At 38.7% G+C, this 26,551-nt stretch overlaps 2 protein-coding genes and 8 non-coding genes across 11 annotated transcripts in view; 4 read left to right on the top strand and 6 right to left on the bottom strand.

The window, feature by feature from the left end:
• cdh-12 (Cadherin domain-containing protein) overlaps positions 1-17,543 on the bottom strand; it is a gene marked incomplete at both ends in the record, with an annotated part of 29,104 nt that extends 11,561 nt beyond the window's left edge. The window contains 16 exons of one of the 2 annotated variants that reach the window (NM_001373846.2): positions 155-637; positions 1,916-2,032; positions 2,095-2,478; positions 3,178-3,523; positions 3,847-4,138; positions 4,436-4,652; positions 4,914-5,078; positions 5,419-5,550; positions 9,121-9,237; positions 10,522-11,628; positions 12,272-12,577; positions 14,303-14,815; positions 14,879-15,037; positions 15,836-16,168; positions 16,666-16,826; positions 17,480-17,543. In NM_001373846.2, the coding sequence (NP_001360600.1) occupies positions 155-637; positions 1,916-2,032; positions 2,095-2,478; positions 3,178-3,523; positions 3,847-4,138; positions 4,436-4,652; positions 4,914-5,078; positions 5,419-5,550; positions 9,121-9,237; positions 10,522-11,628; positions 12,272-12,577; positions 14,303-14,815; positions 14,879-15,037; positions 15,836-16,168; positions 16,666-16,826; positions 17,480-17,543 (4,896 nt within the window). Of the gene's footprint in view, positions 1-154; positions 638-1,915; positions 2,033-2,094; positions 2,479-3,177; positions 3,524-3,846; positions 4,139-4,435; positions 4,653-4,913; positions 5,079-5,418; positions 5,551-5,616; positions 5,674-9,120; positions 9,238-10,521; positions 11,629-12,271; positions 12,578-14,302; positions 14,816-14,878; positions 15,038-15,835; positions 16,169-16,665; positions 16,827-17,479 lie in introns of those variants that run through there. The other variant, NM_001373847.2, reaches the window with a different exon arrangement.
• Positions 1,428-1,496, bottom strand: Y92C3A.7. The gene has a single exon (NR_052070.1). It is a non-coding gene; the product is annotated as an Unclassified non-coding RNA Y92C3A.7 (non-coding RNA).
• On the bottom strand, positions 2,902-3,117 carry Y92C3A.4. The gene has a single exon (NR_052069.1). It is a non-coding gene; the product is annotated as an Unclassified non-coding RNA Y92C3A.4 (non-coding RNA).
• Positions 4,685-4,809, bottom strand: Y92C3A.5. The gene has a single exon (NR_052068.1). It is a non-coding gene; the product is annotated as an Unclassified non-coding RNA Y92C3A.5 (non-coding RNA).
• Positions 4,714-4,787, top strand: Y92C3A.t3. The gene has a single exon. It is a non-coding gene; the product is annotated as a tRNA-Ile (tRNA).
• Y92C3A.9 lies at positions 6,157-6,242 on the bottom strand. Its single transcript, NR_052067.1, has one exon. It is a non-coding gene; the product is annotated as an Unclassified non-coding RNA Y92C3A.9 (non-coding RNA).
• Y92C3A.t2 lies at positions 6,160-6,233 on the top strand. Its single transcript has one exon. It is a non-coding gene; the product is annotated as a tRNA-Ile (tRNA).
• On the top strand, positions 9,931-10,027 carry Y92C3A.8. Its single transcript, NR_052066.1, has one exon. It is a non-coding gene; the product is annotated as an Unclassified non-coding RNA Y92C3A.8 (non-coding RNA).
• Positions 17,544-24,375: 6,832 nt separating the features above from the next.
• On the bottom strand, positions 24,376-26,415 carry smr-1 (Tudor domain-containing protein). Its single transcript, NM_001027761.8, has 5 exons — positions 26,272-26,415; positions 26,116-26,193; positions 25,954-26,050; positions 25,761-25,885; positions 24,376-24,736 (listed from the first exon to the last, which is right to left on the bottom strand). The coding sequence occupies exons 1-5, from the start codon at positions 26,395-26,397 to the stop codon at positions 24,443-24,445; spliced, it is 720 nt and encodes a 239-aa protein (NP_001022932.1). The 5' UTR covers positions 26,398-26,415; the 3' UTR covers positions 24,376-24,442.
• Y71D11A.8 lies at positions 25,319-25,407 on the top strand. Its single transcript, NR_052065.1, has one exon. It is a non-coding gene; the product is annotated as an Unclassified non-coding RNA Y71D11A.8 (non-coding RNA).
• Positions 26,416-26,551: the final 136 nt, after the last annotated feature.

Raw genomic sequence — 26,551 nt, 5'->3', positions numbered from 1 at the left:
AGCCGGTTTATGCTATACAAATATGTTTTTTTGTCTTACTTTAACAATTAAAAATTTATAATTTCCAAAAAAAAATTCAAAAAATTTGAAAAAAAAAATCAATAAAAAATCATAAAAAATTTCAAAATTTTTTTTTATTTTCCCTAAAACCTACATGATTTCCATTCCGATCAACAGCTTCAATAATCAAATCGAATTCGTCCACCGCCGCCGGAATCTGCTCATCGCCCACAATAATTGTCCCATCCTCCTGAATGAACACCAGCTTCCTGCCGGATCCGCCCACCACACGGTAGATCAAACGATTTTTCTCACTAACATCCTGATCGTGAGCCTGAACTCTTCCGATAGTTGCTCCGGGAGTGGCCACGCCCCTTTCCAGCGAAAATTCCACGTCATCTTCGTCAAACTCTGGCTGGAACTCGTTGACGTCACGAATCGCTACGTGGATTAGCGCGCGGGCGGTCTCAGGGTTTTCTTTTCCCGAACTTTCAGCCAAAACTGTGAATTCTTGACTCAAACTTTCAATTTCCTCAGCGTCAACTTTTTGGGCCAAAAATAGGGTTCCATTTTGATGAATTCCTAGGAATGAGGTATCCGGGGACAGAGACAGCTTTGCCGGGGACGTTGAACCAGTCTAAAAAATTTGAAATTCAAATTCTACGCCAAATTTGGCTCAGGGGAGTTTTTTTGTGGAATTGAAACCGATTATTTTGGAGATTGGCTGAAAATTGGTGAAAATCTGAAAAACCAGAAGTCTGGCTAAATAAAAAGTTAAAAATTTGAATTCTACGCAAAAATTCAACTCAAAGCCGTTTTAGTAGAGGTCTCTAGCTCAATTTTGAAATTTCGAGGGGTACGGTAGCGCCAAAAGTACGCAAACACCGACTACCGTACCCCGGAACACCATATCTTACGACATTGGCTTCAAATCAGCTAGTAATTTTGGCTTGAGGTAATTTTTGGACGGAGAATTGGAATTTGCTACTTAAAAATGTGTCAAATCAGAGGTTTTCCCTACAAAAAATTTATTTGGAGATTTTTTCCACTAAAACAATGTTTTGAACAAAAACCAAATTGAAATTCGGACTCAGCGCAAAAAATTGGGTCTAAAAACATTTTTGTTAAGATTTCTAGCTCAATTTTAAAATTTCGAGGGGTACGGTAGCACCAAAAGTACGCAAACACCGACTACCGTACCCCGAAACACCAGACCTTACGACATTGGCTCCAAATAAGCTGGAAATTTTCGCTCGGGGTAATTTTAGGGCGGGGAATTCGAATTTTATACTTAAAAATTTCTAAAATCAAAGGTTTTTCCAGGAAACATTTTATTTGGATATTTTTTCAAGTAAAACAACTTTTCGAACAAAAACCAAGTTCAAATTTGCATTCAGCGCAGAAACTGGTCCTAAACACGTTTTGGTTAGAAGTTCTAGCTCATTTTTAAAATTTCGAAGGGTACGGTAGCGCCAAAAGTACGCAAACACCGACTACCGTACCCCGAAACACCAAACCTTATGACATTGGCTCCAAATGAGCTGGAAATTTTCGCACGGGGTAATTTTAGAACGGGGAATTCGAATTTCACATTTAAAATTTCTAAAATCGAAGGTTTTTCCAGGAAACATTTTATTTGGATATTTTTTTAACTAAAACAACTTTTCGAACAAAAACCAAGTTTCAATTTGGATTCAGCAAAAAAATTGGTCCTAAACACGTTTTGGTTAGGATTTCTAGCCCAATTTTCAGATTTCGAGGGCTACTGTAGCTCCAAAAGTACGCAAACACCGAATACCGTACCCCGAAACACCAAACCTTACGACATTGGCTCCAAATGAGCTGGAAATTTTCGCTCGGGGTAATTCTAGGGCAGGGAATTCGAATTTCACATTTAAAATGTTCTAAAACTTACCACAGAAATGGTACCAATAGCTTCTCCTTCACCAAGGCTCTCGTAGACTTCAAAATTATAGTTTGGCTGCTGGAATCGAAGAGTGGGATTTGTCGTGGATACTGGGGTAATGGCGACCTGGAAATTTTTTGCGATTGTGTAATAAGAGGTGTAATAACGGATTGTCGTTGTGTACTCACCCCAACATCCGAGTAGAACTTGTTTGCCTGCATATTCACCGCCCGTACCACCACAAAAACCGTTTCCCGTTTGGTTTCCGGGTACTGTGACGTCACGAACAGCTCTCCAGTCTTATCGTCGAGGTAGAAGCCGGCAGGTGCGGGGCTCGGCGGGAAAAATGTGTAGCGAAGTGTCCCAGCACCCAGTTTGGCGTTAAACTGGTGCACAATTCGCGGGAAGTGCCCGTCCGTGGAGACGTCAAAATCATAAGTCAGTTGTGGGAATACCGGGTATTTATCCCTATCCGACATCACTATAACTTTTAGCTGATGATCTACATGGACCGTGTCGGTTTCTGCACGAATCGATAAAATCGATTCTCCCTCTACCAGGTGATTGGCGACCTGAATTTAGAAAAATTGAATAATTAGTAAAATATTCTTGCAGTCCTTGAAATTCTACACATTTCGTTAGTTGAAATTTTTTTCATAGCTCTATTCCCCGCGGAGTTATGCGCTTTCAAAGATTGAACACCGAGAGAGCGTGAGAGGAGGGGAGACGCAGGCGGCGATGCTGTTCTCTCGCCTTCGAAACTTCAATGGCGCGTAACTCCGCAAGGAGAAGAGTTACGAAAAAGTTTTCAACAGAGGAAATGTGCAAAATTTCAGGCGCTACATTTAAAAGTGAGCAATTTTTTAATAGCGCTACCTCCTGCAAAGTTATGCGTCTTTAAAGTTTGGACAATGAGAGAGTGTGAGAGAAGAGAAGACACAGGCGGCGATGCTACCCAGCTTGTAAAGCTAAAAATTCTACACATTTCGTTAGTTGAAATTTTTTTCACAGCCCTATTCCCCGCGGAGTTATGCGCCTTCAAAGAAACAGTGGGAAAGAGCACAGGGAGGAGGGAGACGCAGACACCATCGTCGTCTGCGTCTCCCTCTCCCCCACACTCTCTCGCCTTTGAAACTTTAATGAGGCGTAACTCGGCGAGGAAAAGAGCTAGAAAAAAGTTTTCAACTGAGGAAATGTGCAGAATTTCAAGGGCTATTAGATTTCACAAGATAATTTTCAAATTTCACACGTCGAAAAGTGAAAAAACTCACTCTCAACAAATCACCATCCATTACAAACTGCGAATTTTCCTGGAGCGCTCGGAATTTGATATTCTCATTGTCAGTTGACACTGCCGAAACTCGTAAAATCACACTTCCCACTGCCTTTTCAGTCGAAATGTATACGGTAGTCGGGAGAGGCAGAAACTTGAGAGTTTTCGAATCGATAATATCGATTTTCATGTTGGTCTTCACTTTTCTCTTCAGGTTCTTGCCATTGTCAGTTGCCTCGATTCCTAGCTCGATTGGTCCGTCTTCAAGTGACAAGGGACTGATTGCACTGATAACTCCGGTTTTCGAGTTGATCATGAACTTTTGGTGGTCATTGTTGTCAGATCTGAAAGAGCTTTTCATTTCACACATTTTACTAGTTAAAAACTTTTTGATAGCTCTTTTCCCCGCCGCGTTACGCCTCATTAAAGTTCCAAAGGCGAGAGAGCGTGGAGGAGGGGAAGACGCAGACTACGATGGTGTCTGCGTCTCCCCCTCTCTGTGCTATTTCCTACTGTTTCTTTGAAGGCGCATAACTTCGCGGGGAATAGCGCTTTCAAAAAACTTTTAACTATCAAATTGTTTAGAATTTTCAGGGCTACAATTTGTCAGTTGACAACAATTTCTCTGTAGCTCTGCAGGATTTCGAGTTATGCCCAGAAAACCCACCTCAAAAGCTTATAAGTGACTAATCCCTCCATTCCTGGATCCGGATCCGTAGCGCGGACTTCTCCAATCACTTGTCCAGCACGAATCGGTGCGGCAATCACCGCCTTATACTCCTTTTGATCAAATGCTGGCGGAGATGGGTTTGTGCCTTTAACCACTACAGTAACCTCCGCGGTGTCGCTTCTTTGGGGTACTCCGGCGTCGGAGACTGACACCAGAATTGTGTAAAGTGGTCGGGTGAGGCTTTGTGAGGTGGTGAGTTGTCCAGAGTTTGGGTCGATGGAGAAGGGCTCTGGAAGAAATGGGAAAATATAGAGCTTAAAATTCTGAATATTTCATTAGTTGAAAACTTTTCGATGCCGCTTTTCCCCGCGGAGATATGCGCCTTCAAAGCTGATGGCTAGAGAGTGTGGGGGAGGGGAGACGCAGACGCCAGCGCCGCCCTGCGTCTCCCCTCCCCCCACGCTCTCTATGTAACCGTCAACTTTGAAGGGGCATATCTCCGCGGGGAATAGAGGTATCGAAAAGTTGTTAACTAAGAAAATGTGTAGAATTTTGCGCTCTACAAGCTTAAAATACTCCTACTCACCATTCTCCGACATCAAGGCAAACGACAATCTGCTATTATTCCCGGCATCCGCATCTTTTGCGAAAAGCTTCACAATTCTTGTTCCTGGAGGCACATCGCTTTCCACAGTTGCTTCTAGCTTGCGATTCGTGAAAATTGGAGGATTATCGTTGACATCGACGACTTCTACGATGACGTCACTTGTGGAGCATATTGTTTGGGTTAGGCAGGCTCGAACCTGGAGAGTTCAACTTTTGCAAATATATCTTATCACGGCCATCTAAACAGCGCCGCTCCGTGCCGCCATAGCTCAGTCGGTTAGAGCGTGGGTCTAATAAGCCCAAGGTCGCAGGTTCGACCCCTGCTGGCGGCAAATTTTTTGTTTACTTTTTTTTAATCTTTAAGTTTAATTTTAATTTTTCATAAAATCAAGTGAACAGTATATTTTTTTCGGATTTCCATAAAAATTCGCATTTTTTGAAAGTCACCTAAAACTCACTTGGAACCGATAAAACTTCTTTTGCTCCGTGTCCAGAGGTCGGGAAGTGCTAACTTCTCCAGATTGCTCATGGATTTCGAATGGGAGCTCGTCAATGTGAGCCGGAGCAATTAGAGAATAGGTTAGACGAACTGACTCGGATGAGGAGATCGCGGAGTGGAAAGCCTGGAAAAAGAACGGAAATTTTTGTTGTATGTTGTAGAGCTCAAAATTCTACACATTTCGGTAGTTGAAAATTTTCTGATAGCGTTCACCTCCGCGGAGTTATGCGCCTTTAAAGTTGAAGCGGAGAAAGAGTGTAGGGTGTGGGGAGACGCAGACGGCGATGGTGTCTGCGTCTCCCCCTGTCCCACGCTCTCTAGGTGCCCAATTGCGCGCGCAGCTTCAAAGAGCCATAACTCCCCGGAGAATTGAGCTAGAAAAAAGTTTTCAACTAGTAAAATATGTAGAATTTTCAGCTCTACAATTTGTTATGTGACAATTTTTTTCTAGCTCTTCTACTTACCCTCACAAAACCGATAACTTCTGGTTGCTGGTTCTCATTGATCGAAAATCGATAAGTTTCCCGGTCGAAACGTGGCATCGCTGACATAACATCTCGATTGGCGTCTCGGAGGACTGTGACTTGAGCACGGGCCTAAGAAAAAAATAATGTTTTTTATTTAAAAAAAAATTTTCCAAAAAAAATCCCCAAAAAACTCACCTCATTTTGCCACATGGCAGTTGAAAACAGTAATAAAAACACATAAACGATGGACATTTAGCGGCATTAGTGTAGGCGTATTGGCATATATCTGTGTTATGTTAAAGATTTGAAGGAAAAAGAGGAATAGCTCAAAAACTAGTAGTTCTGGGAAAGAAATATCAATGAAGACAATGTAGAGCAAAAAATTTCACACATTTTGTTAGTTGAAAATTTTTTAATAGCTCCTAAACGCCGAGTTATGCGTCTTTAAAGAAAGGTGGCGAGAGAGATGGAGACGCAGACGACGATGGTTTCTGCGTGTCTGCGTCTCTCCAATGAGACAGTACTTTTTTTAAAGGCGCATAACTCTGCTAGGGTAAGAGCTAGCAAAAAATGTTCAACTAACAAAATGTGCACAATTTTGAGAGCTACAAAATGTGATATAAAGTTTTGAAGAAATTAGTAGTTTCTGGGAAAAAACAAGAAATTGTGAGAAACGAGAAGAGACAAAAGAGAACAGTAAAATTTCTTATCACAGCCATCTAAACGCCGCTGAATCGTGCCGCCATAGCTCAGTCGGTTAGAGCGTGGGTCTAATAAGCCCAAGGTCGCAGGTTCGACCCCTGCTGGCGGCAAAATTTTTTAAAATTGTATTTTTTATTCTTGTGTTTTATAAATACTTGTAAAGCGAATTTATTTTTCATTTTTAAAAAACTTTTTTTCAAAATAGTCGAATACTTTATTGTATTTTATTTTTTTTACTAAAACACTAAGAGATTTAGAGGTACAAAAAAGAGAGCGAAGCAATTACCTCCAAAAATAGGAGGTCGGCTTTGCACCTGCCGTCGTGAGAAACGAGAAGAAGCAGATGTTTAGCTCCGCCTATTTTCTTAAGAAGACGCAGGCAGTAAAAAACGGAGAAAAAAACATATGCACACCTGTTGCCTAGGGAATATGGCGGAAACTAATAGGACAGGGAAGGGTAGGCGTACAGGAGAGGTGGGTGAGGTGAAATTCGGGATATTCGGAAGTCCAGGGAAACTTATTGGCAGATCTATAGCTGAAAACTTGTAGAGCGTTAAATTTGAAGAATATTGTTAGTTGACAACATTTTTCTAGCTCTCTTAGTTTTTGAGATAGATCGGGTTAAAGGAGCTAGGATATACGGGGCACTGGATGGCTTTAACTTAAGACACCTGTAACTCCCCAACCATAAAACTAACTAAAAAGTTGTCAACTAAAAAATTGCAGAACATAAAATTTCGCACATTTTGTTAGTTTTCAACTTTTTGATAACTGCTTTAGTTTTTGAGTTACAGAGGTTTTAAGGTGTAAAGCTTATATCTCTTGTAACTTTCCCAATATACGATCTACTAAAAAGTTGTTAACTACAAAATTGTAGAGCACAAAATTTCACACATTTTCTTAGTTGGCAGCTTTTTGATAGCCTTTACCACTAAAGAGTTATACGCCTTTAAAGTAGCGCGTGCTCTCCAGCCGACGCGCCTCTTCATCTTTAAAGGCGCATAACTCCCCTGAAAGTGCAGCTATGAAACATTTTTAACTCACAAATTATGGAAAATGTAATGTTCTACAAATTGTTAGTTGACTACTTTTCGATAAATGTAACAGAGTTCGAGAAAATTTTAAAATAAAAAAAAAACGCACTTTTTTAAAAATACATAACACCAAAATCGGTTTAATGCGATAATAAATAAGTGCGATACTATGTTTTTGCGGGAAATTGCGGTGGGTGTCCCACCGGATGTCATACAGCTAGCCATATAATAATTATGAGGGGGGAGGGAGACGGAACATGTGACGTAAGAAGGTAATAATAACATTGGGGGCCCCCAGGGGGGGGGGGGGGGTGATCTACCAAGGACATGACTTTGCATATTAAGAGGAGGGGTCACGCAATAGTGAGAGAGGGTCTTCAAAATGCTTTCATATTTGCAGGAAGGTGATATTAGTACTTTGGGAATTTAATTTCTTCCTATTGAATTGGCTCTTTAGAAATTGTAGTTGAACGTTAATACCTTTCGGTGGGGGGCTGGAGTAAGTTTTGAAATTTGTATATATGCATACATATAAAGTATATATATATATATATATATATATTGAGCTCTGAACATTCTTGGACAACTTTTAAGAGAAATTGTGGTCTTTTTGAGGGCTAACTAGATAAACATGGTGCATCGACTTGAAAAACCGTGCTACTTTTTAAAGGCTCGTTTCTCGAATAATTTTGGAGCTATCAAAATGTTTAAAACTACAAAGATGTAGAAAAATAGATTATACATATTTTGTTAGTTAACAGTTTCTTGATAAAATTACAGACAACCGAGATATAAGCCCTCAAAGTTTAGCATAGTTTCTGGACATGGTGCATCGATGACCCCACTATTTTCACTTTCAAAGCTCATATATTAGCTCATTTTAATGCAATCGTTGAGTTTCTAGTTATGGCTTATAGGAAAGTAGTTAATACATATTTTGTTAGTTGACAGTTTTTTGATAAAATTACAGACAGTCGTGATATAAGCCGTCAAAGTTTAGCCTAGTTTTGTAAACTAGCACACTATTTTCACTTCCAAAAAGCTCATATCTTAAGTCATTTTAATGCTATCAATGAGCTTTTAAGTGTATCTTACAGAAAAATAGTTACTACATATTTTGTTAGTTGAAAAAATTTGGCTAGAAACAAAATGGACCGAGATATAAGCTGTCAAAGTTTAATTATCAGACATGGTGCATCGAAATTCCAAAAACCACAATATTTCCATTTTAGAAACATTAGCACTTTTGAGATCTTTTCCTTAGTATAAAAAACTCCTAACGCAGAGTTTTTGGACATGGTGCATTGAGCACCACAGTCAAATTTTGAGCCCATTAGCTCCATTTTCGTACATTTTTGCAACTAAAAAACGAACAAAGTAACGTTTTCATAAATAATGTATATTATACGAAAAGTGCACTTCCGGTTCATTGAATTTATATATATATATATATATATATATATTTTCATATGTTAAAAGCCTTCTTTAAAAAAAGGAATACAATAGCGTGGGAGGATAACCATTAAACGCGAAGAAACGAATTGAGAGAAGAACATGTAATTATGGAGGGATTAGTGGTGGGGAATAAGAGGGGATACTGTTTACGGATGAACGGAGGGGATCAATTCAGGTGAATATTTCCGAACACCTGCGCGTAAGGGGGCTTCTGGGGTTGGAAAACTCTAAGATTTTTGACTGAAAATTTCCAATTTACAGACTGACGGTAAAATCATTAAATAAAGGTGCCCCTGGTAATTAGTGTGTGTGTGTGTGTGGTGATGGCGGTAAAAGAAAACAATAGCGGGGGCCCCTTCTGAAGAGCATTAATTGCTCCGCACTCTCACCTGTCGCTCCAATAACAAGGCGGCTCATTGAGCTTTACCACCCCCCCTCCCCCTTACCACTCGGCTACCAGCCCGCTAAAAAAACCAATAAAAAAAAAAAAAAAAAAAAAAAAACCAACCGTCTCAAAGCCATTTGTTGCAGAAACTCCGAATTTCAATGGTCCATCCTTATGGCGGTTGAGCTTCTTGCCGGCGAGAAGCTCACCGGCTTCATTGATTTTGATTAGGCCGATCATCTGGAGGAAAAACTTGATTTATCTTGGGGTCTAGAGTAGATAGCAGAAAATTGTCAATTGAAAAATTGTAGAGCTTAAATTTTTTTACATTTTGTCAGTTGACAATTTTTTGATAGCACCAAAACTCAAGGAATTATGTGTCATCAACAGCAAGGGTCTCGAGACCATCGAAAAAACAAGGTACCATTTAAAGGCGCATAACACCTTTTTGGTTATAGTTAACAAAAAGCTGTTAACTAAAAAATTGTAAAACTTAAAATTTTACACATTTTATTAGTTGGCAGATTTTTGATAGCACCAAAACTCAAGGAGTTATGAGCCTTTAAAATTGGGGCTGAGGGTGCATTTAAAGGCGCATAACACTTTTTTGGTTATAGTTATCAGAAAATTGTCAACTAATATATTGTAAAGCTTAAAATTCTACACATTTTTGCAGTTTACAACTTTTTGATAACACTTACACTCGCTGAGTTATGCGTTTTTAAAGTAATGCGTGCTCCCCAGCCGGTGCGCCTCTCCAATTTTAAAGGCGCATAACTCCCTTAAAATTGAAGCTACGTAAAAACTTTTAACTGACAACTGGTGGGAAATGTAATGTTCTAGAATTTGTTTGTTGACTACTTTTTGATAAATTTAACAGTTCAATAAAAAAAGAAAATTTCAAAAAAAAAACACTTTTTACAAATTTGAGCATATCTTGAAATCTAAAATAGCTATCAAAAAGTTGTCAATTGGTAAATTGCAGAGCTTAAAGTTTTGCACATTTTAGCAGTTAATAACTTTATTATAGCACTTACACTCGCCGAGTTATGCGCCTTTAATGTTGCGCGTGCTCTCGCGCGCTCTCTCGAAGGCTGCCAAACTTTAAAGGCGCATAACTCCCTTAAAAGTAAAGTTATAAAAAAACTTTAAACTTACAAATTTTGGTAAATGTAGTGTTCTACAAATTGTTAGTTGACTACTTTTTGATAACTGCAACAGAATTCAAACAGAGGAAATTTCAGAAAAAAAAACGCACTTTTTACAAGTTGGAGTATATCTTGAAATCTAAGATAGCTATAAAAAAGTTGTTAATTAAAAAATTGTAGAACTTAAAATTTTACACATTTTTTCAGTTGACAACTTTTTTATAGCACCAAAACTCAAGGAGTTATGCGCCTTTACGCTCTCTCTCTCGCGAGAGACGCAGACGACGAGAGTGTGTCTGCGTCTCTTCTCTCTCGCCTTTCAAAAAATTTTCAACTAGCAAAATGCTCCAAATTTCTAGTCTTTGCAATGTCGTACCTCCCTATCAACCGCGTAAAACTCGGTTCTCGGTCCCGCCGCGACTTTCCCGATGACGTCATTCTCCTGGATTTCCATACCAAAAGCGTCATACGTGTATTCGGGTTGGGGGAATGAGAATACTGTAGTTGTTGGTGCCGGGGGCTCCTCTTCCACGGTATTAGCTTCCGGTTCTTCTGTCGTTGTTCGTTGGTGATCTACCGTTCTAGACATCGAAGCGGTAGTAGTTCTGACGTCATTTTCAACATTTTCCACGTGATCCTCGATGACGTCATCGTCCTCTTCCACCTCGACCTCCTCAATGACCGTCACCACTTCCACGTCTTCAGAATCTTCGAGATTTTCCAAATTTTCAGATTCTCCTGTCTCGGGCGCCTTGAGAATTGTCTTCACATTCTCTTGTTTGACTCCGCCCACTTTCTGGATTGTGGCTCCGCCCATTTCTTTACTAGTCTCCGATTCACTGATATTTAGCTGATTTTCAAGACTTTTGTCGGTGGATTTATTCTGAAAGTTGCTGTTGGCTCCGCCCACTTTGTCCTGGGAACTTGCTTCTGATTTTGGTTCCTCGGTTTCTTCTTCAATCTCTTCGGTTTCTTCGATATTTTCTTTACTAGCTCCGCCCATTTCTTGGTTGTCTCCGCCCACTTCTGGTCTAACTCCGCCCACTTCTTGACCAGCTCCGTCAACTTTTTTCTCGGTTACAGTGTCTGACTCTGCTTCATCCTCGGGTTCTTTGGTTTTCTTATCTTCTGATCTACTGGCTCCGCCCACTTCTTGGCTGGATTGTTTCTTGGTTTCTGCGCGATTTTCATCATTGGGGAGCATATCATTTTCAGCAGGTTTTTGAATTTTTTGCCTGACTCCGCCCACAGCTTTCTTGACTCCGCCCACCTCGCCACCTCCTAACACAAATATCTCGACGGGAACTTTTGCGGATTTCACCAAATCTTCGCCGTGATCGCGTGCCTCGACTGTTAAGTTATAGGAGGCAACTGCTGGATCCACCTTTCCGGTGCTCATTATCACCGCTTTCTTCCCGTGGGTACCCACTTGGAATGGGACGTCCTGGGTGAGCAGGTGGTAGGTGATTTGACCGTTTGAGCCCTGGAAATATTGGAAATTTTAGGTTTTTACTTTTATTTTTGTAATCGGCGCGTGGAGAGCTTCAAAATAAATATAATCATGCCTAGGTTCTGCTTATTTTTATTTTGACTCCGCCCACAAAAGGGGCGGAGCCTAACTACCTAAAATCTTTCTGAGTGGGCGTGAGCTAGTCGTGATTATACTTATTTTAAGGCTACTAGGCTTAATGGAAAAATTTGCCAAAAAATTCAAATTTCAAGTTTCGGCCCAAATTACCGTGGCTTGTCAATAAATGGGCGGAGCCTAACTACCTAAAATGTTTCTGAGTGTACGGAAAGTAGTCATGATTATTTTTATTTTAATGCTAACGTTAAGCTGAGTGCAAACAATTTTCCCAAAACTTCAAGCTTCGGCCTATATTAGCGTGGCTTGCCAATAAATGGGCGGAGCCTAACAACCTAAAATTTTTCTGAGTGGGTGGAACCTAGCCATGATTATACTTATTTGAAAGGTGAGCTGATTTCGAATATTGAGACAAAATAAAAAACTTAAAAATTTTAAGAGTAAGTTACTGTGGGTTTTTTGTATTGAATTTTTTAAAAATTGGAAAAAATCTGCGTTTTAAGTGTAAATTTCCCGTTATTTTTCAGAATTTTTTAGATACCTGATCAATATCCTGCGCCAGCAACCTTCCAATCTCTTCACCAGGCGGGAATCTCGGATCAATATGGAAAAAGTAGTGCTCATTCTCGAAAACCGGCCGATTATCGTTCTCATCGTCCAAATCCACGTAGATTCGGATTCGTGTACACTGAACTGATGGATCCACGGAATTCTCAATTTCAGCTACTAGTTCCAGAGTATTGAAAAGCTCTCGATCCACTAATTTTGGATCCAAAATCACTACGTCGTCGGTTTCCGCGTCGATTCCAAATGTGCCGTCCGGATCGATTAATTTGATTTTTGTGCTCTGAAAATTTAAGATAAAACGTTTTTTAACTTTTTTTTAGAAAAATCTGGCTCAGCTTACTAAGAGCTTCAATTTAAGTATAATCATGCCCAGGTTTCACTTTTTTTTAAAGCCCCGCCCCATTAATGGGCGGAGCCTAATTATAGAAGGTTTTATACCGAAATTTAAAAAAAAACTTCAAGCCAAGCTCAAAAATAACCTCAAAATTATAAGTTTTATAATTTTCATGCTTTCCGCTAAATTAAGCCAGTTTCCATTAAGTGGACGGGGCTTAAAATGGGCGTGGCTTAGTTATAATTTTCTGTGTTTACAGAAATAGTGCACGTCAAATTTAAAATTTTTTTAAGTTCAAAAATAAACGAGAATGATTTTTGAATTGATTTTTCAGCATGGAGTACTGAAGATTTTGAAAGTTTACCAAGAAGTGGGCGGAGCCTAGCTACCTAAAATATGTTTTAGTGGGCGGAACCTAGCCATGATTAAACTTATTTTGAAGCTAACGTTGAGCTGAATGCAAAAATCGTTCCAACTTGTGAAAAATTTCAAGCTTGGGCCTAAATTTCTGTGGCTAGCCAATAAATGGGCGGAGCATAAGTACCTAAAATAGTTCTGAGTGAGCGGAACCTAGCCATGATTATACTTAAATCAAAGCTCTTGTCAAGCTAAATTCAGAAATTGTGGCAAAAAGCTCAAATTTAAACTCTCAGCTAAGTTACCGTGCACTTATCCAATAAGTGGGCGGAGTCAAAATTTAAAATTTTTCCGAAACTAGTCATGATTATACTATTTTGAAGCTCTTGCCAAGCTGAATTCAGAAATTGTGCTAAAAAAGAGTAAATTGAATGTCTCAGCTAAGTTACCGGGTACTTATCCATTAAGTGGGCGGAGCCAAAAACCCAAAATTCCAAAAAAATTTCCAAACCTAGTCATGATCATACTTAAATTAAAGCTCTTGTCAAGCTGAATTCAGAAATTGTGCTAAAAAAAAGTAAATTCAAACTCACAGCTAAGTTACCGGGTACTTATCCAATAAGTGGGCGGAGTCAAAATTAAAAAATTTTCCGAAACTGGGCATGTTTATACTTAAATCAAAGCTCTTGTCAAGCTGAATTCAGAAATTGTGCCAAAAAGCTCAAATTTAAACTCTCAGCTAAGTTACCGTGCACTTATCCAATAAGTGGGCGGAGTCAAAATTAAAAAATTTTCCGAAACTGGTCATGATTATACTTATTTTGAAGCTCTCGTCAAGCTAAATTTAAAAATTGTCCCAAAAAGCTCAAATTTAAACTCTCAGCTAAGTTACCGTGCACTTATCCAATAAGTGGGCGGAGCCAAAAGCCCCAAACCCGAAAAATTTTGCCAAATGTAGGTTATACTTATTTTAAAGCTCTCGTCATGCTGAATGCAAAAATTGTGCCGAACAGTGAAAAATTTCAAGCTTGGGCATAAAATACCGTGGCTTGCCAATAAATGGGCGGAGCCTAACTACCTAAAATCTTTTTGCTTTGGCGGAACCTAGGCATGTTTATACTTAAATCAAAGCTCTTGTCAAGCTGAATTCAGAAATTGTGTTAAAAAGCTTAAATTCAAACTCTCAGCTAAGTTACCGTGCACTCATCCATTAAGTGGGCGGAGTCAAAAGTCCCAATTCCCGAAATTTTTTCCGAACCTAGTCATGATTATACTTAAATCAAAGCTCTCGTCGTGCTGAATCCGAAAACTCACATTTCTCCTGTTCAAAGTCTCCAAATGAGCAACTTTTGTGCCTTTCGGTGAGTTTTCTGGTACTGTAGTCCTCACGGAGCACTGAGCAAACCGTGTCGCTCCGATTGGCTCGAATTTTTCAATTTCCTCCGAATTTTCAGTGTCAATTGCGTTCATCTCTCGGTTTTTCGTTCCAAAAGCTACAAAATCGATTTCGGGCTCCTCGGCTTCCTTGAAAATTTTCGGTTTTCCAGAAATTTCCGACTTCAAAGCTTTTTTGAGCTCTGCAATGAGCTCCTGCGGCGATTTTGTCACTTCCGAGTCAATGATGTCTTCAGAATATGTTGTGGTGATTGGGGGTACTGTAGTAGTGGTTGGGGGTACTGTAGTGGTAGTGGGGGGTACTGTAGTAGTCGTACGGGGTACTGTAGTAGTTGTAGGGGCTACCGTAGTCTTTGGTAATGCAAGATTCGGCGATTTTTCGACCAAATTTATAAAAGTTGTGGATTTCCGTGAATTTTCCTTTGCATTATCCTGAAAAAAATTTTCAACAATTTTTAAAAAAAAGTTTTTTTTTCCGAATTTTTTTGCACCCACCGAAACTATAAGCCTCAAGCTCATTGGGAGCTCATAGTTCCCAGTGACTCTTAACTGAATCTTGCGTGGAAGCTGATTCTCCGACCAATCAGCACTTCCGGAGATCAGTTCTCGGGATTTCGGGGTTTCCTCCACCAGGTCGATGCCTTTGTGGGAGTCCTGAAAATTTTCAGTTGGTGAAATTTTTCGAAAAAGTAACTTTAAATTCGAATTCAGCTCGGCGAGGGCTTTCATTTAAGTATAGTCATGACTAGGTTCCGATCATTTTGAAAATTCCACGAGATTAGGCTCCGCCTCTTTCTGACATGTTTCGAAAACAAAAACGAGTTAATACCCTTTAACTTTATAGAAATTTCTTTGCAGTCAAACTTAAATTTATACTGTTTATATAACATTCTAAAATATTTTTACCAAAAAGTGGGCGGCGTTTTTGCCAAGAAAGGGGCGGGGCTTAAACGCCAAGCACAGTTGTGCGTGGGTGTAACCTAGTCATGATTATAATTATGTGAAAGCTCTGAATGAACAAAAATCAATAAATGCCAGAAAAAACAAAGCTCAAACGGCCAGTTTCAAATTTAGAGCAAAGTGGGCGGAGCTAAAATAAAAATTGGGCGGAGCATAGACATGACTATTTTTTCTGAAAGTTCTCGCCTAGCTGATCACAAAAAACAGTAAAAAAAATTTCGGCATCGCTTTTCAACAAATTACTGCAGGTTTTGAGTTTTGCCAAGAAAGGGGCGGAGCCTAAATGGCTAAAACTATTATGCGTGGGCGAAACCCAGTCATGATTATACTTATTTTAAAGGGCTCATTGAGCTGATTCCGGAAAAATGATTGAAAATTTTGTACGACGTTTTTTGAAAAAAAAATAACAAAATTTTTAAAAAAGTGAGAAAACAAATTTTTCAAAAAAAAAAATTTTTTTAATATTTTTTGAAATTTAACTTTCTAGCTCACCTCCAACCAAAACATCAATCGATAACTCTCTTCTGGATCCCAATCAATTGCAGCGACAGGGGTTTCAATAATGCTCCAAATCGGCAAATTTGGCTCAACTGCCACCACATATGGCTCATGATAGAACTGTGGAGCAAATCGATTTGTTGGATCAATATGGAGGGTGAATAACGGATACGCGTATCCATTACATATTACTGTCACAAAAAGGTTCGCTTCTTTTAGTGTTGACGGGTAGACTGGTAGCGAGAGAGACGCAGACAGTCGGACGAGCCAAGTGGCTGAGGAGCCCGGGTCGGATCTATCGATTACTAGGTGATCAGACCAGTCGGTCTGAAATTTTATTTTTTCTATATTTAATTTGCAGGAAATTCAAAAAATTCAGAAAAAAACGGCGTATTTTTACAAAAAAAACTAAAATATCTCCATAACTAGCAGAGTTATTAAAAATTTTCCAACAAGGAATTTATAGAGCTTAAAATTCTGCACATTTTGTTAGTTGAAAATTTTTTGATAGCACTTACCATTGCAAAGTTACACACGTTTAAAGTTAAAGCGCCGAGAGAGCACAGGGTGGGGGGAGACGCAGACACTATCGTCGTCTGCGTCTCCCCCCTCCGCACACTATTTCACTGTGCGGGGAGGCGCGCGAACTTTAAACCTTGATAACTTTGCGGAGATTAGTGTTATCGAAAAGTTATAAACTAACAAAATGTGCAGAATTGTTAGCTCTACAATTTTACAGTTGGCAATTTTTTGATAGTTTTGCTAGTTTTTGAGTTTTTTTAGTTAAAAAGTTTTAAAAATAAAAAAAAATCAATAATACTCACCTCCTTGAACGCGTCCGATCTAACATTAGCGATCATCATTTCGGCGTCGGGCGGAGATACCGTACCCCGGAAAATGACGTCACCAATCGGCAGGTTTGATGGAACATGTGCATAGTACCCGTTTGTGCTTGTGAATTTGCATTGCGGCTTTGCGGTGGATTCTGGAAATGTTTTGAAAAATTTGAGAAGAACCATGTTTTTTTTGGGATTTTTTTTTCTAAAATTCGTAGCTTCATTGATTTTTCAGATTTTGTGATTATTTGAGGCTTAGAATATACATAAACCTTCCAATTTTGCAAAAAAAAAATTATTCGAAAACTTGTGAAAAAACTACAGTAACCCAAGAAGTTTTCGTGGTGGGACCCAATGATACTTTTTTCGAATTTTCAGATATTTTGATGAAATTCTGCCAAAAATCTGCAAAAACCGTCAAACTTTAAGAAAAATTGGAAACTTTTAAAATTCATGAAAAAGCTACAGTAACCCAAGAGGTTTTCGTGGCGGGACCCAAATTTTCGAAATTTTAAAAATTATTTTCAGCTCAAAATCTGCATAAGCCTTCAAATTTTGGTAAAAAATAAAATTTTGATACAACAGTGCGTAAACTACAGTAACCCAACATCTCTTCGTGGCGGGACCCAATAATTTTTTTTTTGAAAATTGGTAACATTGTCAAATTTGAGATTTTTGAGATTTTTTGTATAAACTTTGAAACTTTATGAAAAACTAAAATAATAGAACTCTGTACAGTAACCCAATTGGGTTTCGTGGCGAGACCCAAATTTTTGAAATTTTTTAAACCTAAAAAACTCACCAACAGCTTCTATAAAAGTGCCAAAAACTGCGAATAATAGTATGAAGAGGCCAACATGACCCATTTTTCTGCAAAATTTAAAGTTAAATTATATGAAAAATTCAAATTTTTCCAAAAATAAAAAATAAGAATTCAACGCCGAAACCGTTGTCGGAACATATTACCCTCTGCGCTAAAGCCACCGCACACAGTGTTAATTGGTTTACGGAAAATGTCGGAAAAGTGAAAAAGGAGACGGGGGGCTAATGGGTGGTGACGACGGTAAAAGTGAAGAAATGGATATGGCGGAGACAAGTAAAAGTGTAGTAGTGGACATGTATATGTACATGTACAAGGTTAATAGAAAGTGACTAGTTTTGTTTTTCAACTCAAAAAACACATATTAGTGCTAAAAATTCCAAAAAAAATTAGCTGGGCTTCTCGTTTGTACTTGTTTGTGAAGGTTACTATAATTTTGGAGAAGCTTCTGGAAAAATTGGAAAAAGTTTTGAAAAGGTTTTGGAACATTTTGCAAATTTTTGGAAAGTTTTAGAAAATGTTCAAAAATTTGGAAAACTTCTAGAACGTTCTAGGAACTTCTGAAGAGCTTTTTGAAATTCTGGAATTTTTTGAAAATTTAAGACAATTTTTAAAACTTTACTGAAAGTTTTGGAAATGTTTTAAAATTATTGAAAAAACGGGAAAAGTACTGGAAAATTTTAGAAATTTCTGGAAAATTCCAAAAACTTTTGGACATTGCTAGAAAATTCTGGAAAATGTTCTGGAATTTCTAAATTTTCTGGAACTTTTAGAAGTTTATAAAAAGTTTCTGGAATCATTTTGGAACATTGGAAAGTGTCGAAAAAGTTCTGGAAAATATTAGTGCAACTGGAAAGTTTTTATAAAATTCTGCAAATTCTAGAAAGTTCTGGCAATTTTCTGAAACTAGTTAAAAAATTCTGAAAAATCTAGAATTTTACAAAAACGTTCTTAAAAAATTCTAGGAGAATTTAGAAAATTCGAGAAAGGTTTGGAAAATTTCTAGAAAATTGTGGAAAATTCTAGAAACTTCTGATAACTTTCTTAAACTTTTTTTTTAATTCTAAATGTTCTAGAAACTTCTGAAAAACGTTTTTGAAAATTCTAGAAAATTTTAGAAAGGTTTAGAAAGTTCGAGAAAGGTTTGGAAAATTTCTAGAAAATTGTGGAAAGTTTTATAAAATTTTTGGAAAAATCTAGAAACTTCTGGAATGCTAGAACCTTCTGGAATTTTCTGGAAAAATCTGGAAATTCTAGAAACTTCTGGAAATTTATAGAAAATTCTAGAAACTTCTGGAAATTTATAGAAAATTCTAGAAATTTCTGTCAACTTTCTGAAACTTTTTTTAAGACTCTGAAGAAACTTCTGAAAAACGTTTTTGAAAATTCTAGGAACATTTAGAAAAGTTTAGAAAGTTCGAGAAAGGTCTAGAAAATTTTCAAAAAACTCTGAGAAGTTTTAGAAAATTTCTGGAAATTAAAAAAAAATCAAATTTTTTTTTTCGGAAAAGTCTGGAAACATTGGATATCTTCTGGAAGAATTTAAAATATTTTCTAAAATAGTTCCAAATTTCTGAAACTTTCGAAAACTCAGAAAACGTTCCGGAAATCTTTAAAAGCTCAAAAATTAAACTTTCCCAAAATTACAGTAATTCTACAGTAACTCCAACAGTACTCTTACCGTACACCTACAGTACTACTACAGTACCCCGACCATATCCCCCCACTAACCCCAAACCAATATCCCTTCAAAAGACGAAAAGTACTTTTTCCGAAACTACAGTAACCCTACAGTATCCCTACAGTACCCCGACCATATCCCCCCACTAACCCCAAACCAATATCCCTTCAAAAGACGAAAAGTACTTTTTTCCGAAACTACAGTAACCCTACAGTACCCCTACAGTACCACAACAGTACCCCGACCATATCTTCCCACTAACCCCAAACCAATATCTCTTCAAAAGACGAAAAGTACTTTTTTCCGAAACTACAGTAACCCTACAGTACCCCTACAGTACCACTACAGTACCCCGACCATATCCCCCCCACTAACCCCAAACCAATATCCCTTCAAAAGACGAAAAGTACTTTTTTCCGAAACTACAGTAACCCTACAGTACTACTACAGTACCCCAACCATATCCCCCACTAACCCCAAACCAATATCCTTTCAAAAGACGAAAAGTCAATTTTTAAAACGTTTCGGAAATCTTTAAAAGCTCGAAAATTGAATTCTCCCAAAACTACAGTAATCCTACAGTATCTTCAAAAACCTAAATTACATGAAAATTCTGAATTTTCAAAAACTATTTCAGTTCAAAAAACCTATACCTTATCCTAAAAAACCAATGACAAAAATCGAAAACGGGCATGGAAAGAGAAATGAGACGGAGGAGGGAGACCTACATAAAACAATGTGTGTTACTAATTTAGGACATCTTCCCCCCTTTCGGGTATCTTTCCTTTCCATCCAGTGATGGATGCTTGGGGGAAACGATACTTATCGCCTTACCGCAACACCAAAAAAAGAAAGGACAAGATTTTTGGTCATGGTGCATCGAAAAAAGGTCTCGAAACGATTTTTGCAACAATTTTTCGGTCATTTTGGAAAATTTTAAATTAAAAAACACCTATTTTTCAAAGAAAAAAGTTGTTGAATTTGAGCTTTTTTTTTTAATTTCAAAAAATTCCGAAAAAAACCGGCCTAAAAATTTGGCACTTTTTGGCGCTTTTTGGCAATTTTTTGGCACTTTTTGGCAATTTTTTGGCAATTTTTTGGCACGTTTTGGTACTTTTTGGCAATTTTTTGTGATCGGATTTTGGCGCGAAATTTGAATTTTTGACCATTTTTGTGTTGAAATTTGAATTCCGCGCTGGCAGTTCGTCGGTTTATCGATTTGGCGGAAATTTTAAATTCCGGCAATTTGCCAGTTTGCCCATTTTCCGAAATTTTAGTTATTTTCAATTCCGGCAATTTGCCGATTTGCCGGTAATTTTCAATTCCGACAATTTTCCTATTTGCCTGAAATTATCAATTCCAGCAATTTGGCGGTTCGCCCGTAATTTTCAAGCCCGGCAATTTTCCGATTTGCCCAAAATTTTTAATTCCGGCAATTTGCCAATTTGCCGGAAATTTTCAATTCCGGCAATTTGGCGATTTGCCGATTTGCCGGAAATTTTCAATTCCGGCAATTTTACGATTTGCCGGAAATTTTAAAATCCGGCAAGTTGCCAATTTGCCCGAAATTTTCAATTCCGGCAATTTGGCGATTTGCCGGAAATTTTAAAATCCGGCAAGTTGCCAGTTTGCCCGAAATTATCAATTCCAGCAATTTTCCTATTTGCCTGAAATTATCAATTCCAGCAATTTTCCTATTTGCCTGAAATTATCAATTCCAGCAATTTGGCGGTTCGCCCGTAATTTTCAAGCCCGGCAATTTTCCGATTTGCCCAAAATTTTTAATTCCGGCAATTTGCCAATTTGCCGGAAATTTTCAATTCCGGCAATTTGGCGATTTGCCGATTTGCCGGAAATTTTCAATTCCGGCAATTTTACGATTTGCCGGAAATTTTAAAATCCGGCAAGTTGCCAATTTGCCCGAAATTTTCAATTCCGGCAATTTGGCGATTTGCCGGAAATTTTAAAATCCGGCAAGTTGCCAGTTTGCCCGAAATTTTCAATTCCGGCAATTTGGCGATTTGCCGATTTACATTTTTTTTTGATAACTTTATTCTGATACTAAAAAAAAATTGAGAGAAAAAGAGAAAGAGTTGAAAAAAAAATGACAATTTTTTTTTACCGATGCTAATTGTGTAAAAAGTCGGAAAAAACAACTACTACTACCGAAGAAAACGAAAATGTCTAAGCTTGGAAATAAGCTAATCCGGACTGGAACAGGCCCCACCCCACCTTTTTTTTTTGATCTACCCATTTTCCCACACAATCTCCGGCGCTCAAGTGATTGAATCTTCAAACTTTCAATTTCTTATCAGCGCCGGGGATAATCGGGGGCGCCGTACAGTTTTCTCCTGGGCGAGGAGGAAAAAAGTGAAAAGCATCGGGGGAATCGAGAACTGATAAAGGAATTCTCATCCGCCGTGAGTGTGTATGTGATCAGTAGCCGCCGGGACGGGTGGGTAAAAAACTGCATAACGAGTCACGAATTGATGATTGGGGGAAAGGATTTGTGACCCGCCAATTTTCGAGGAATTTTCATGTGATGTGGGGAGGGTGAAGCTGTGTTTGTGGAAAAAGGGGGTATATCACTTTTTTTGACGAAAAACATTAGTTTTTAAAAAATTCCAACAGAAAAAATTCGGTATTTTCTGAAAATTACACCAAATTTGTGAAAAAAAATGCCAGTTTTGCGAACATGGTGGCATCTTGATGCATAGTTTGGGAAAATTGCCTTTTCGTCTTTTGAAGGGATATTGGTTTGAGGTTAGTGGAGGGATTTGGCCGGGGTACTGTAGGGGTACTGTAGGAATGCTGTAGTTTGGGAAAAATTGACTTTTGAAGGAATATTGGTTTGGGGTTAGTCGGGGGATATGGTCGGGGTACTGTAGTAGTACTGTAGGGGTACTGTAGGAGTACTGTAGGGGTACTGTAGTAGTGCTGTAGTAGTACTGTAGGGGTTCTGTAGGAGTACTGTAGTTTTGGAAAAATTGACTTTTGAAGGGATATTGGTTTGGGGTTAGTTGGGGGATATGGTCGGGGTACTGTAGTAGTACTGTAGGGGTTCTGTGTTTTCGTTAAAATTAAAAATTAGGTGCAAGTTTTGACCCTTGATGCACCATGGCCGCGCCAAATCCCGGCGGTGGCCTAGTTTTTGCAGCTCGGCCACCGTGGCGGTGCAACAAATGGTGAAACATGTGCTATTACAAAATTTGAATTTCCAGTGAAAAATTTGAACGGAAATATGCCGGAAAACTTCATTTTTAGCTAAAAATCTATCAAATTCGGCGGCAACTTCAAATTTTTGAGATACATTTTTTTGGCGCGAAATTCGAATTTTCAAACCTTTTCCAAACTTTGGCAAATATATTATATTTTAAACGAAAAAAAGTGGAACGGTATTACGTATCCGCTAGCTAGCCGGCGGCGGCTAATATGTACACACGGCGGGCGAATGGAAAAACTAGTGAAATAATAATAGAATAATAAGAAAAACGCACGAGTAAAAGGCGCGCACCGATTAGAAATTAGCCTCCCATCTTCACTTTTCGGCTAGTTTTCACCTCTTCAGGCGCTGCTGGAGACAGTCTGATCGATGCACCATGATCAGAAAGCCGAGTTTTCCTGGAAAGAAACTGGAAAATTGTCAATCACAACAGGCATTTTTGGCGCGAATTTAAATATTTCACGGCTAAAAAGCGCGTTAAAATGTTTATTTTTTGGAATTTTTTCAAAAGTGTTAAAATTCAAGGATTAATTTTTCCAAAACTACAGTAATCCTACCGTACCCCTACAGTACCCCGACCATATCCCTCCACTAACCCCAAACCAATGTCCCTTCAAAAGACGAAAAGACAATTTTTCCAAAACTACAGTAATCCTACCGTACCCCTACAGTACCCCGACCATATCCCTCCACTAACCCCAAACCAATATCCCTTCAAAAGACGAAAAGACAATTTTTCCAAAACTAAAGTAATCTTACCGTATTCCTACAGTACTCCTAGCGTACCCCTACAGTACTACTATTGATTTTTTTTTCTGATTTTTAACTCGCAAAAAATTTTCCTTTGGTCCACCCCCGCGGTGGCCGAACTGCAAAAACTAGGCCACCGCCGGGTTTTGGCGCGGTCATGGTGCATTGAAGCTCAAAATTTGCACCTACGCTCAAATTTTAACAGTTTTCAAAATTCAAAAATTATTTTTCCTTAAACATTGATGTTTTTTTTTTCAAAATTTTCCAAAATTTTCGGAAATTTGAAAAAAAAAACCTTTCGAGACCTTTCTTCAATGCACCTAAACTACAGTAATCCTACAGTACTCCTACAGCACCCCGACCATATCCCCCCCACTAACCCTGAACCAATATCCGTTCAAAAGTCGAAAAAGTCAATTTTTCTCAAACCACAGTTATCCTACCTTTTCCAAAACTACAGTACCCCTACAGAACCCCTACAGTACTACTACAGCACTACTACAGTACCCCTACAGTACTCCTACAGTACCCCTACAGTACTACTACAGTACCCCGACCATATCCCTCGACTAACCCCAAACCAATATCCCTCAAATGACAAAAAGTCAGTTTTTTCAAAAACTACAGTAATCCTACATTACCCCGACCTTATCCCCCCACTAACCCCAAACCAATATCCCTTGAAAAGTCAATTTTTCCCAAACTACAGTACCACTACAGTACTACTACAGTACCCCGACCATATCCCCTCGAAAGACGAAAACACTTTTTTCCAAAACTACAGTATTCCTACAGTACCCCTACAGTACCCCGGCCATATCCCCCCACTAACCTCAAACCAATATCCCTTCAAAAGACGAAAAGTCAATTTTCCCAAACTACAGTAATCCTACAGTACCCCTACAGTACCCCGACCATATCCCCTCAAATGACAAAAAGTCAAGTTATCCCTAACTACAGTACTACTACAGTACCTCTACAGCACTACTACAGTACCCCTACAGTACTCCTACAGTACTACTACAGTACCCCTACAGTACGCCGACCATATCCCCCCACTAACCCTAAACCAATGTCCGTTCAAAAGACAAAAAAGCCAACTTTTCCCAAACTACAGTAATCCTACCGTACTCCTACAGTACCCGACCATATCCCCCGACACCTGAAACGATCCACCATGTCCGAAAAAAAGTGTTTTTTGGCATTTTTTCACAATTTCCGGGAAAAAATCGAGTTTTTATTATATCAAGAACACAAAAAAAGTACAGTAAAATCGGATATACAAGAGAGCTCAAAAAAGTGAATCCATAGCTCCACGGGTGGCTTTAAAAATGAACTGAGAGCTTCTCGACGAGACGATCGTTCCTCGCTTCTCTCCGCCGCCGCCGCTGCTGCTCGCCGAGCCATCCTGGCTTGATCCTGTCGCCGAAACCTTCTTCAGGCCCTTCAGACCTTTCGCGTTGGCTTTTGTGTTGAATTTTTGCCAACTTTTCTTCTCGCCATCCTTTATCGAGTCGAGCTCCTTCTGTTTTTGCTGTTTTTTGAGCGCTTTTTGACGTCGGCGCTCCTTTTCTGCTTGCCATTCCTGGAAATTTGAAAAAATTTGATTTTTTTTTTGAATTTTTCAGCAATTTCCAGCAATTTTCATGCTAAAATTCAAATTCTCCGCTTAATTTTACCCCAAATGGACCTTTGTCAGGGCCTATAGCTCAAAATTTGAATTTCGAGGGTTACGGTAGCGCCAAAGTACGCAAACACCGCCTAGGCACCGAATTTTACGAAAATTTGCATAAATTGGCTGAAAAACGGGCTACGGGGGTAAAAAGTGATGGAAAAGTCGATATTTGGGCTGAATATCTGTGAAAATTACGAGTTTTTCGGTAAAATTAAAAATTTGGGCATAGCTTCCGCATCTCCGAGTGACAAATGTGCTTTATTGTCAAATTGTTGGCAGAAATACGGTATTTACCTACATTTTCAGCCAATTTAAGACTGAAAATGTAAATAAAAACAGTTTTTATGCCATCAATCCGAGTAGAAGCACATGAGTCACGGAAATATCGATTTTTGGGATTTTCTAGAGATTTAAACTAGAAATTTTGCGATTTTCAGTTTAAAATCGTTTTTATCGTCTATATTTGACATAAAAATCCAAAAAAAATCGATGAAAATGGCTTAAAACCATCATTTTCAGATTGGTGGCCTAGAAATCCCAAAAGTTAGGCCACCAATCTATTTTGTGCAAAAAACCGATTTCCAGGGGTAAAAATGAGTGAGAAACTCGATTTCCAACTGAAAATTTGAGAAAAATCACTTTAAATGTGAAAAATCAAGATTTCTGCATTTTGCCGTAAGACTTGTGGTGTTTGCGTACTTTTGGAGCTACAGTACCCCGGAAAGTCCAAAAAATCGATGAAAATTTCACGAAAAAAGCCGTTTTATCCGGAAAAACGTCAATTTCTAGAAATTCCTGCAGAAAATAGTCGATAAAAGCTGAAAAAGTGTCAATTTTTGGTGATTTTTGCGATTTTTAGCTCAAAAATATTGCAAAAACGGGGTTTTTCTGGTTTTTTACAGAAGAACAAGGAATTTTTTCCATTTTTTCCAACCTTTTTGCCGTGTTGAGTCGATGGTCCGGCCGCCGACTTTGTGTTATCAAATGCATAATTTTTTCGCTGATTTTCGGGCGGGAGTTGGAGATCAGCGGGATCTACGATGGTTTTCGTGCCGGTAGCTGAAAAAATACGAATTTTTGGTGAAAATTCACGATTTTTGGGCTAAAAATCGATAAAATCCCCCTACATGTGAAGGTAATAGCCACTCCGGCGGGCGTAAGTGAGTCGATTCTGGCGAAAACCTTTTTTCCGTCGGGATGTGGGGCGATAACTCGTTCGCCGACCTGAAAAATCGATTTTTAGCTGAAAAATTGGCGAAAATCGGGGTTTTTTCGCTGAAAATCCGTACCGTCCACTTGTGAATCACTTGCGGAGCCACCACAGCCCTCTCTGATGATTCTGCCTTGTCGGTTTCCGCCAAATCTTCCTGAAAATTGGAAAAAAATCAGTTTTTATTGATTTTTTTTCGAAAATTTTGCATTTTCTCCGCTTTTTTTCACACTACCTGCAGCGAAATAATCTCCCCGAGGTCTTCCTTCAACTTGAGAAGCTCCACATTCGTCGGATCGCCGAGCAAAGCCGCCTCGACCTGCTGGAGCTGAAGTTTGTAAGAGGCGAGCTCTTCCTCCATTTTTCCGCTATTTTTTCACTGAAAATGCTGGAAATTGGCAAGAAAATCGAGAAAAACGATGAAATTTGACTGAAAAATGGCAAAAAATCAAGAAAAATCAAGAAAAACCGGCGAAAATCCGGCGAAAATCGATGAAATAAAATGTATTTTCAAA

Source organism: Caenorhabditis elegans, chromosome III (assembly GCF_000002985.6).
Source record: "Caenorhabditis elegans chromosome III".
In the NCBI taxonomy this organism is placed as follows: domain Eukaryota; kingdom Metazoa; phylum Nematoda; class Chromadorea; order Rhabditida; family Rhabditidae; genus Caenorhabditis; species Caenorhabditis elegans.
This window is presented reverse-complemented; position numbering and strand designations above follow the sequence as displayed.

Excerpts from the sequence above, each read along its gene's own strand:
- smr-1 (NM_001027761.8), bottom strand. The coding sequence starts at position 26,397 with ATGGAGGAAGAGCTCGCCTCTTACAAACTTCAGCTCCAGCAGGTCGAG. Across the intron at positions 26,194-26,271 it reads GGGAGATTATTTCGCTGCAG|GAAGATTTGGCGGAAACCGA; the intron begins GTAGTGTGAAAA and ends TCCAATTTTCAG. Across the intron at positions 25,886-25,953 it reads AGTGGCTATTACCTTCACAT|CTACCGGCACGAAAACCATC; the intron begins GTAGGGGGATTT and ends GTATTTTTTCAG.